The 12085-nt window shown below is 41.3% G+C and overlaps 1 protein-coding gene across 1 annotated transcript; it reads left to right on the plus strand.

Moving 5' to 3' along the window:
* The first annotated feature begins 335 nt into the window (after window positions 1-335).
* rbm17 (RNA binding motif protein 17) lies at window positions 336-9095 on the plus strand. Its single transcript, XM_046378591.1, has 13 exons — window positions 336-497; window positions 849-994; window positions 1133-1249; window positions 1527-1693; window positions 2039-2151; window positions 2623-2673; window positions 3262-3400; window positions 3534-3685; window positions 4082-4132; window positions 6334-6410; window positions 6556-6654; window positions 6737-6809; window positions 8812-9095. The coding sequence occupies exons 2-13, from the start codon at window positions 872-874 to the stop codon at window positions 8913-8915; spliced, it is 1266 nt and encodes a 421-aa protein (XP_046234547.1). The 5' UTR covers window positions 336-497; window positions 849-871; the 3' UTR covers window positions 8916-9095.
* Window positions 9096-12085: the final 2990 nt, after the last annotated feature.

Here is a 12085-nt window from a genome sequence, read left to right on the forward strand (position 1 = left end):
GCAAGCAACCCAGATGCTGTCCAGGCCATAGACATAATAAAGATCTCACAGGCATCTCATAGACATAAAAAGATAATCTCTTTATTATGTCTATGGTCCAAGCGACAACAACACTAGCAAATCCGGGAAGAGTCTTCTCGAGTACGGGTTTCTGAAGACACCATGTATTACGTTGGCTTAACAATTTCTTCTTTCAGTTGAACATACATTTCTATTATACATTACATGATACACGGCGGAACAAAACTGCCATTAAAGGGCATTATTCTTGTGTGTTTTTATGGTAAGAGGAATAGTAATTGTGACGATAAAGTCATCCAGACGCTAGGCGGCGTAAGAACGAAAAACGTAGCTGAATGTTGTTGACTGTCGCGCTTAATTTTGTTGTTGTGCTGCCTTCCGTCTCGCACAGCGAGGAGCTACTATCAAATGTGCTGTTAAACCTTTTTACTTTATAGACACTTATATTTAGTTAATATCCAAGTATTTTTTAAACGGTGGGTTGAAAACAAGCTTAAATAATATGCATGTTTTTTCATGACTGGTTTATAAGTAACCGCTTAGCGGTTATGTTAGCATTAGATAGCGTTAGCCAAATTACTAACCAGATTTTCCTGGCTTCCTCGGGATTTCAATAAGTTTGCTTGCCTAAATATTCCTCGGAGACAAAGGTTGTCACATGTCATTGCATTTAATGAATAAAACATTGGCTTAGAAAAAAGTGGCCCAGCTTTTCAGTGAGGTTGCTTCCAAGTTACAACAACCTCGTCAATATGTGTTGCAGAACGAACTGATGCTCTTGAAGGCATTTAGATTGTATCAAATGTAACTTGTCTGTGTGTCAACAGGAAACAAGCGCTGACGGGCAGCAATGTCGCTGTATGATGACCTCGGTGTGGCTGCCAGTGACACCAAGACCGAAGGCTGGTCAAAGAACTTCAAGCTACTGCAGTCCCAATTGAAGGTGAAGAAGGCGGCTCTGACCCAGGCCAAGGTACGCACTTCCAATACAAGTACAGTACACAAGCATATTAGGTACATTACGAAAGTTACAGAGAAGATAATTACAACTGGGAACAGTTTAAACCTAATGGGTTTAATATACTCTATAATTTTGTTAATATTTGTGTAGACCCAGCGGATGAAGCAGACCACTGTCTTGGCTCCGGTTATTGATCTGAAGAGAGGGGGCTCCAGCGATGAGAGACAGATCACAGACACTCCACCACATGCTGCAGCTGGACTCAAGGTCTGTCTCATCCAGTGAACTGGTCATCAGTGCTTATGAAGTCCAGGTCTTCTAACTTTAGAAAATGCTTGAGTTTTTTTCTTGTGATTTGATTCGACTGGGATATACTGTGAAAGTGTTGGTACGTAATGCTAATAATGTGATACAGAGCAGTGTGTGCAGGGTTGTGATTTCATCTGCTGCAAATACATGTAACTATGCTGATTAACACCTCTCTATATACCATCTCTAATTCACTCTCTGATTTTGGGTTTGTCTTGTTTATATTTGGCTTCAGGACACTGTGCCCAGTGGTTTCTCCTCAGGCGATGTGCTGATCCCCTTGGCAGACGAGTACGATCCAATGTTCCCCAACGACTATGAGAAGGTTGTGAAGCGGCACAGAGAAGAACGACAGCGTCAGAGGGAGCAGGAGCGGCAGAAGGAGATCGAGGAGAGAGAAAAGTAATGCCCGGCTCTTTAAGAGCTTAAAAAGGGATGTGGAATTAAACATAAGAGACTGTAATCTATTTTATAAAAGTGACAAACATGCTGATAAATACTTAAAATTATATAGCCAATTTACTCTTTATGTTTTTATTTTTATGGCTATCTGGAATCTTGGGGGATCTTGATGCATCTGTAATTGCATGCTTGTAGCTGTAATGTGCCACCAAACCCAGAAAAATGCTGTAGGCTTTTAGCTTTCCTCATGTAATACAAATGCGGGAGAAAGTAAGTAGAGTATGTACCACACTGGATAGTTACAGAAACACGGGGCTGATGTTTAAATTTTGAACTTGGTTGCAGGAAGAGGAAAGACAGGCATGAAGGTGGAGCTCCAAGTGGTTTCTCTCGTTTCCCCGCAGCAGAGGGCGATTCAGATGAAGAAGAGGAGTATGAAAAAGAACGCAGGAAACGAAGTAAGTATTTTACCCTGCTTGAGTGCCTGTAAAATAATCACCTGTCTCTGTATGTTCATATTTTCTTCATTCCTGCTTTGAGTCAGAGCTGTAGCCTGAAGGCCAATAAATGTCATGATAAGTCATCATGTGATGTTAATGATCCACTTTTAGGAAAAAAATTAGTTTTAGTATACAAATACGTGCTCATCCTTCCTTGTGGATTTTCTGTGTGAGCTTTACATGCTTTTGGTTGGTATCATGTTGAGAGTTTGGTCAACTGCAGGAGAATAATGCACCACTCAGGGACTTAAAGGAGAAATAAAACTACATCAGACATGTTAGCATTGATGAATAACATGACAACATGGAAACATAGAAGCATACATTAAAATCATCAGCTGTGTATGACACTCATCACATTTCAGCCAAAATAAATTAAAAAATAATACTAATACCATGACGCATCAGATCTCTTTCTCTCTCTCCCAGGCATGGGGGGAGCAGCTATCGCACCTCCTTCATCACTTGTGGACAGGGATGGTAAGTCTCATGCCTGCTTTATGGTAATCCTTGATGAAAAGATGGGGAGACAAATTATCCTTTGACATCGCTGTCTTCCTGAAATCGCAATCTCGTTTCCCAGAGCGGCCTGTTACAACACCAACAAAAGAAAAATACAATTTAGACTCATGTAATACATGGTGTTCTCAATTAAGAAAGATAATTACAAGTGTGATGCTTGTAGCTATAACATGTTCAAATGAAATAAGAGAATGCAACATCAGATATTTCAGTGCTTGTTTCATTCATAATATGTATTTGAACCTACTTTTGTAGATGTTAGTGTTCTGTTCAGCTAACAGCAGGGGGCAGCATTGTCTGTAACATCAGAGTTTGAGGTGTCTTTATAGCAAGGAAGGACAATCGAATCCAGGCTTTCACAGTCAAGGTGTTGCGTTGCAGAGCTGCTGTGTTACAGCAATAAAAATAAACTATGAAACTGAAGAGATTACAGCATAAAATTACAGTCTATGAAAATATGAATTTTGTTCTGGCTGACAGCAGTGAATATCTTGTTGTGCCCTTTAGTGCATATCGAGAGTAGTGGTGTTTTTCTGTGTTTCTTAGGCTCATCTTCGTTTTCCTACGAGGATGAAGGTCGTCCTGCCAGAGGCACAAAGGCAGCCATCCCTCCTCCTATGTATGAGGACTCAGACCGGCCACGTTCACCGCCCGGACCAACCAGCTCCTTCCTGGCCAACATGGGGTAAGTGGGACACACACACAGACAACAGGCAGGCAGTTTATGTTTTTGTTTTACAAGTTAAACTGATTTCAAGTGGAATTTAAAAAAGGTACAGTCTGTTTTCAAATTGCTTTCTCCATATCCACTATTACAGAGGTACGGTGGCCCATAAGATCATGCAGAAGTATGGCTTCAAAGAAGGTCAGGGCCTGGGGAAGCACGAGCAGGGGCTCAGCACCGCGCTGTCTGTGGAGAAGACCAGCAAGAGAGGTGGAAAGATCATCATAGGTGACGCTGCTGAAAAACGTAAGTTACCTACCTACCTTTGTCTGTTGTCTTTGTCTAGGAAATATTTTTTGCATGATCATGCTGCATATATGTCACAATCTTGACTTTCTTCCTCTGCTTTTTTAATTTTTCATTTCACTTTTCTTTGAGTCTTTTCTACCTGTCAGGTGCATGACTTGACCTTTGCTTGTATCTATTGTTTGGTCCCGGTCTGTGTCTAAACTGCTTTGGCTTTTATTTGCGGCAGAAGCTTTTGGTTTCATATTTGAGCTTTAAATGTGCACTTTAATTCATGGTATCATTCCAGGATCAGTTTGATGTTTTACTGTGACTTTGTGTGCATGTCTTTGTTCTTTTTCATTTTGTGTGTGTGTGTGTGTGCGTGCGTGTGTGAATGTGTGTGTGACTGAGCAGCAGGGTCCAGCCAGTCAGGTGCTCCTGAGACTTCATGCGGAGGCTTTGCAGGTTGGCCTCCTCTCCCATTTTCTCTCTGCCATTACACAAAGTGTATTGTCCAACTTGTCTTATTCTAGAACTTATTCTAGAAGTGTGTGTGTTTGTGTGTCTGCATGTGTTTTATCCATGCATGTGTTCATCTACTGTCGCACACTGTCACCAAATTGAAAGCTCTGACGCTTTGTGTCTGGTAAAAGTTAAGCAGTTCCAAAACCTTGCAGTCCAAAAGAGTCCAGTAGTAAGATATGATTTGGCAGTGAACAGAATAGTTTGCATCGATTAATGGTTTAGCATAAGAAGTGTCGACAAATGTAAAGAAATTTTCATCACAATTTTCCCAAAGTCTCTTCATTTACTATCATAGATGACTTTAGGAAGCTGGAACCAGCAGTAGTCTAAATAGTTGGTATTTAATATTCTTTCAAACAACTAACTGACTAATTATGGCAGCGTTAGTTTTGTGCTGGATGTGTGCTCGAAACATCCACCCTTTTTGCTCATTTTGTAATTTTGTTCTTTCATATCAGTCTTCTTTGAATCGCTGATCTGACTGGCCTGCACTTTATATTTCTGATTCTTTTAACCATTTCTGGTAACTCTGAGGCAATATTGAAATCAAGCAAAATTCACAAAATCAACACAATTGTAATAATCTTAATTGCCACTGTACATGATTTGATTGTCTCGTACCGTGTAACCTTTAGCCAAGTGAACCCTGGCCCATAAGATTGCTCATAAAGTGTTCACGGAGTAAACTGTTCAGAGTCCTGTTCAGGGGTCATCAGTGCAGGAAAATGTAACACTTTTGTCAGGTAGTGAAACAGGAGATCAAGGTGTCTCTGATCGAATCAGTTCACGAGGAACAAATTGAACCTGTGGGAGTACTGGGAGATGACTGCTAATTGGTAACAGCCAGAAAAAGCAGAACAGACAGTTTGTAGGACGGTACTCCTTTTTGTGGCCAGGCACAAAAACTCCCTGGGTTCAACATAAGACTGTGATGTCTGAATGATATCACTGACAAATTTAGCCTGATAAAATGTTATGTCTGTTTGTTCTCTGTGCATCTTCACTGTTTGTAGCATGTCTTTACTATATGTATCTGCTACTAATACAACCCAATACAATCTGGATGATTCAAAAACTCTCAAGCGCCAACGTTACTCAAGAATAGCTGAATGCAAGCTTTGGCCAAAAAAATTTACAGCTGAGTCTGCTTGTTAAGTGACGTTGCCTTCACTATATTTACCCTGAACCTAAAAAAGTGCCATTGTTTTTTTAACACTGTGTGCCAATCTATGCTAAGCTAAATCAAGCAGCTGCCGTAGCTGTAGCTCCACAATTACAGCATGCAAATGAATGCGTTACCCATCTACTCATTTAACTGTCTACCAGAAAGCAAATACATGTGTTTTCCCAAATCACAAAGTTCGGCTGTTCATTACTGGCACCGACTGTGAGAACAGAGATGAAGTTGCTTAACAATAGGGGCTTTTTGTTTTTAAAGGTTTGAAATGAAATCCGTTTACTTTTGGCCACTTGATATCAGAGTTGGATGTTGGGTTCATCGCTGCTCTGTTTTCACTGCTGTGGTTGTATGAGTTCTTTGTTGAAGGTGTAATACTGTACTACTATATACTGTGTACTTTACTGAATATGTTAAGAATTGGACAACAACTCACACTGAGACATCCTCTCCCTATTGTTAAATGGGAGTAGAGACCAGGACGCCAGGTACCAGGAACACTTTATGGCCCTGGTTTGGGCCCAAAGTGGTCTTACTATCAGAGTTTAACTGAGAACTGTTCGAAAAGTTCTTCTGTAATATACACTGTGGATGTATATGCATACATTTGCAGTGTTCTTTTGAGCTGACATCTATCCCTCTGCGGCTTACTAACAACAGTGTTGCACGAGTGACCCTTTTAGAGTGTTTTGTCGGAAGCATGTGTCACACAATAAAATCAGTGTTCAAATGTGGCGAAAACAGCCAGACGTGACAGAAATAAAGTGAATATCACATCAGCTCGGCAAACACAGAACAGTTTTTTTTTTTTAGGAGCTTTTGAACAAAACATTTGCTGAATTGTTTCATTTATCACTCTTATTGAATCGCGCTCAATACAATACGATAACACTTTCTGTTATACACTGTTGTTAGTTGCTCCATCAGGCTTCTTTGACCTTTGTTTCTGTTTCAATCCAACCAGCGGACGCTTCCAAGAAATCGGAGGCCAACCCGCTCACTGAGATTCTCAAAAACCCAACCAAAGTGGTCCTGCTGAGGGTATGTGTGTGTATATCTGTGTCTGTCTTCAGCTCATTAAAAACATCCAGTTCAATATCAAGCATTATCCATATTCAGCAGAAGACAATATAAGACCTTCTAATGCAGTTTGAGTGCAAACTTACAGTCTGTGTTTGCCTTGTAGAACATGGTGGGCCGGGGAGAGGTGGACGAAGACCTGGAGGGGGAGACGAAAGAAGAATGCGAGAAATATGGCAAAGTGGTTAAATGTGTGATTTTTGAGGTGAGAGGAGAGGGTTGCACAGTGTGAATTGAATGTTTTAATCAAACGGGACAGTCACAAAACTAACCCTTGCTTTTCTCAGATTGCAGATGTGCCAGATGATGAAGCTGTCAGGATATTTCTGGAGTTTGAGAGGGTGGAGTCAGCCATCAAAGGTCAGTATTCAGCCGTCGTATGGGCACAAAACCTGAAAGAGAACTTATTGGCGCACAGGAAAACGTAATCGACGCAGGTCTCATGACAGTTAAATCTTCATCTCTGCCATAATTCCTGCATTGGGTCATGTTGCCTCTTTACAAAAAAGTCAAATGTCAGTTTTTGTGAGCTGCTGAAGCTCACAAAAACTGTGGACCTTTTGTTGACGCAACAAACTCGAGCATGCATTTGTTGTCAGTGACTGAAAACCGTCGTCTTCCACATTTCCGCTGAGATTCTGCTTGCATACAATCATTTTGCAGTCAGAATGGCATTTTAGTGTGTGTAAGAAGCTGTTTTTTGGGGGGGGGCGGTTGGCCATAAACTTTATGTAATAGCATCAATTTCTTCCTACTTGTATAACTGCTCTAATAATTTGGGTGAAAGTGTGTCCCATTCTAAATGGGTTGGCCCAGATCAGAAACCAGGTGAGACTCGGCTCCCTGCGGTGTTACATCACACGTGGCCCAGCAACCCAGCCGCCTCCCTGCGGCACCAGCGGCACCGCCCTTACATCACAGCTCCCAGAAAGCGGGACAGACGCTCAAAGAATGATATGGGGAGCCTCAGTCTTGAGTGCCGTAGCGCATGATCTATTTCTAATAATGATGAAACATTTTATTGGCTCCAGAGGGTAAAGTCAGAGTTCACAGGTCGGATGTGACCATGCAGCTGCCAACACAAGGGTTTGAACCCGGATTCCACCTGATTTCCTTCTGTTACTGTGTCACTTTTCACTCTCAGGTTGACATTTGGTCATGTTAGCTAAGAATTAAAGTTTCTCTTTTTTGCTATGATCACTCCAGTGCTGACAGGATATCAGTGTAACAGCTGACCTTGGCCTTGTTTGAGGAATCCTTTGCTGTAATGGTGGTGAACAAGACTCAATTTGCTGTTTAAATCATTAGCTTAGCTTAGCTTGGCTTCTCCACTGGTTTCCTGGCTAAGTGGCTCCTGGCTGTAGTTTTATATTAATCTTGCAGAAGCTTACAGACATGAGAGGGGTATTGAGCATCTTATCTAACCTTTGCCAAGAAATGTATTTCCCAAAACTGAACTGAAGGATATATTGTCCCGCTTTACTATCTTTGCCTGTCTAATCTTTGCAACATAACACACTTTGTGTCGAACATCAAGTGTCAGCACACTGGAGCTGATGCGTACACACATAAATGAAAAGTATGGTAGGAAGTGTGCCGACTTAGGGGATCGTTACGAGGACAAGTGGACTGGACGTGTTAGCTGACAGAAGCAATATGAGTTAATTTTATTGATATAGCTAAGACCACAGAGGACAGAATGAACACTGTGTCTCTCAGCTGTCCTTTCAAATGGAAGGTTACCTTAGTGTGTGTGTGTGTGTGTGTGTGTGTGTGTTGGAGAGAGATAGAGAGCAAGAGCTTTAGCACAGGATGGATGTCATATTTTTCCTTTTTTTCCCAGAAGTGTGAGAGCCAAAGTACAGTTGTTTTTCTTTCTGGGGCTTTTATCACTGGCACTTAGGCCACACTGTCAGCATCAGTCAGCTGCTTGCCACAACAGTTTGTTCCACACAAATCAAATCATTGCTTTTGAGAACAAGAGGCCAACCACAGAGGTTAAAGGAAAATCTACCATGAAACAACTGAACTTTCCATTTTCAAGCTTCACATACTCCAGGCTATGGCGGCCATGCCAGTGCTACAAAATGAAGTCAAAGGAACAAGAAACTAAGCCCTTTACTGAATTACTGCATGTGTGCAAGAGTTAACAGAGAACACTTCCATATTAAGAGGCATTCTGGGACACTGGGGGAACACCAGCTCAAATGAATACTAACACTTTGTTATGTAATGTCTTACCACGTTTATGTATCTGAAGGCAGATTTAGTGGTTTTCTGTAATATGGCAGCACTAATGATGCCATTGAAAGGTTTATGTACTCTGGTACAGCCTGACCTAAACTGTCTCTGTCCTCTGCAGCCGTGGTGGATCTGAACGGACGTTATTTCGGTGGGCGAGTCGTCAAGGCCTGCTTCTACAATCTAGACAAGTTTCGGGTTTTGGACCTCGGCGAGCAGGTCTGACGTCTCCATTGAGCACACATCATCTCCCCACTTGTACATAAGAAACCTTTTATATATTTCCAGAGCAGCAGTGAAATGTCTGTATGTAGTGATGAGTCCATCTTGTAGATTTTTGAAGTTTTTTTTTTCCTGTGATCAAATATACCTTTATGTCGAGACTAAATAAAGGATATGAGGTTATCTCCTTCTGTTTGTCCTTCTGTCTGTCAGTGCAACAGGAACACCTTGAGGTAATTTCTTCAAATTTTAGCACAGACACCAGCTGATAGTATAGATCTTCTGTGTTGCTGGGTTGAAGATGTATGTGAAGCATACATGTTTTAGAATCTGTAGATTCTTTGCAGCAAAATGAAGATCTGAAGCTTTGTCCACTACAAGCTCATTGGTTTTGCTGATGCTGAGCTTCAGGTGAATGTCATTTTAATTAAATAACAATTAAATAAATAATTCCCTAGAAATCAGTTGAGTCATGCTGACTACACTAGAGATGTTTTTCAGCTCCAAATCAACAAAATATTTCATCATGATATAAATATTTTCCAGCAAAGTCATAAATTGAACTCCAAACTTGCACACATCGTGTCATGCAGCAGCTCCTCTTATCCAAGGAGCCTACTTTTCCTCTGAATTTTCTCTGACATAACTCTGGTTCCTCAGTAGTGTTAACACATCCCCAGAGCCCCACTGTCTTAACTTAGCCCTGATGGATTATGAGAAGGGGACTGGGACGGTGAAGGCAGCTCTAGCCTCGTTCAGAACTTATGTAAGTGAGCCCAAAGGGCCCTGGAGGTTCCAGTGTAAAGCGTCAGAAGGAAGGATCCCACCGGGGCAGGTTTAATTCAGATCAGGGAAAAAGGTTGGCTATGGAAACAGAAATGACAAGAGAGACTTGTTTGAAAGATCTCATTCCTTCATTTACAGTATAGGTTTGCAGGGGTTAAAGGTAGAGGGAATACAGATAGAAAACTGACCGATGCACGTTTCCATGCTGGCTTTCAGGGTCAGCAGCAGGTTTGTTTTGGACCAAGTCTGGCTAGCAATATGTGTAGTGTAAATGTAAGAACCAGGTGTGACACTGATGGTTAGAGCGTATGCTGCACATGCAAAGCAAAGCAGAGCGATGTGATTGGCTGATGTCAGCGGCCTATTAACCCTGACCTAAATACCAGTGGGTGTGGCATGTGACGGGGTCAAGAGGTCACAATGTGTGTGGCCTAAAGTGGCTGAAGGGTTACTGAGTGTGTGTGTGTGTGTGTCTGTATGCGGTGACTGTAGGTTGACCTGGATATGGTGTGTCCACAGATTAATGGTTTGGTATATGAAAAGTGAAACATGGCTGTCACAGTCTACTGGGGCCCAAAGAGATGTCAGCAAATTGCTTCCTTTGACCAGCCAACAACAGTACAACAAAACCAGCAAATCGTTACATTTAAGAAGCTGGAACAGCAAATGTTTGACGTGCTTGGCAACGATTAATCGATTATCACAGTGGTTGGCAACTAACTAACCAATCGTGGAAGCTCAACTACTTCACATACAGTTTGCCTCCGAAGGGTCGCATGATAACTCTGAGGGATCCTGAGCTGATTCATGGAGTTAAACTGCACAGATCTTTAGGTTTTATGTTTGGGGCTTTTCTGTACCTAATAATTAGTAATTGTATTTATTATGAAATAACTGATAATTGTACCTCTTTGGATGTGGAACAGCAGCTCAACCAGGAGCGCCAATCACACTCAGCTTTTTTTGTAAAATGCCACTGGTTTAATCTTCAACAACATATTTAATTGCTTATAATTTTTTATGTAAAAAAAAAAAAATAAAAAAACATTCTGAAAAGAAACCATAACCATAAATGCAGTGGGGTACACAATACAATATTTTCTTCTGAGATGAGACGTGATGGAGTAGAAGTAGAAAATAAAATGGAAATACTCAATTTAAATACAAGTACTTCTTCACAATTGTACTTAGGCTTAGTAGATGAAGTGCATGATTAAAAATTATGGCACTACAGCATCAGGAAATAAATTCATGACTATCCATCCATCCATTTTCTATACCGCTATTCCGTCAGGGTCGCGGGGGAGCTGGAGCCTATCCCAGCTGACTACGGGCGAGAGGCAGGGTACACCCTGGACTGGTCGCCAGTCAATCGCAGGGCCAACACACAAAGACAAACAACCACACACTCTCACACTCACACCTAGGGGCAATTTAGAATAGCCAATTAACCTAATGTGCATGTTTTTGGTATTGTGGGAGGAAGCCGGAGTACCCGGAGAAAACCCACGCAGGCACAGGGAGAACATGCAAACTCCACATAGAAGGGCCCAGACCAGGATTCGAACCTGGGACCCTCTTGCTATGAGGTGACAGCGCTAACCACTGCACCACCGTGCCGCCCAAATTCATGACTAAAGAACTATAAACTATAAAACAATATATCCTGTAACTTACAGCAAACCTAAATACTGTATATTTGAAGAGGGAAATTTGTTGGGGCCCTTTATCTGTTTCCATGTACTCTGTTCTGAGCAAACCAGGAAGAATCAACCGTTTTGTGTTGTCAGTCAAGTACATTTTATTACAGACTAAAGACTTAATCAAGTGTTTTCTTCACTAATATTTTAATTACCTTAAACTCCGCCTAGCCCCATTTGGATTCACAGCTATTTTTATAGAAATTCGGCCAAGACAGACTAGCAGTTTGTCCTCCTGAGACAAAATACATTCTAAATAACCCTCATACTCTGCATTGGTGGTAAAAGTAATAAAGTAAGCCAATGCAATCTTTTATGTGCTTGGAACAGTAATACATTTCAATAAAATTGCAACAGCCTTTACTGAAACGCCAGCAGGAATTGTTCCTGCTGTGAAAATAAGAGTTGTACTGTAAGTTAAAGGAAGGTGATAATCTTATCCTCTAAAACCCCTGTAAACTTTATCGTTCCCTCTCTCTTTTTCTAAGAAAAAGTTTAATAAGAATTTCACTATCAGGACAAACAGCTGATACAAACCAAGTACAGTTTCACAACCACAGTTTCTCTGCACGAACACTTTGACTTCAGACTGTGACACGTCTGGATCCTTCGGTCACATAGAAAGATCACGACCCGACCTTGTACGACTTTCTTTACAGCCTGCTCGTGTTTAATAAAATAACTGCC

Source organism: Scatophagus argus, chromosome 22 (genome assembly GCF_020382885.2).
Source record: "Scatophagus argus isolate fScaArg1 chromosome 22, fScaArg1.pri, whole genome shotgun sequence".
Classification (NCBI taxonomy): domain Eukaryota; kingdom Metazoa; phylum Chordata; class Actinopteri; family Scatophagidae; genus Scatophagus; species Scatophagus argus.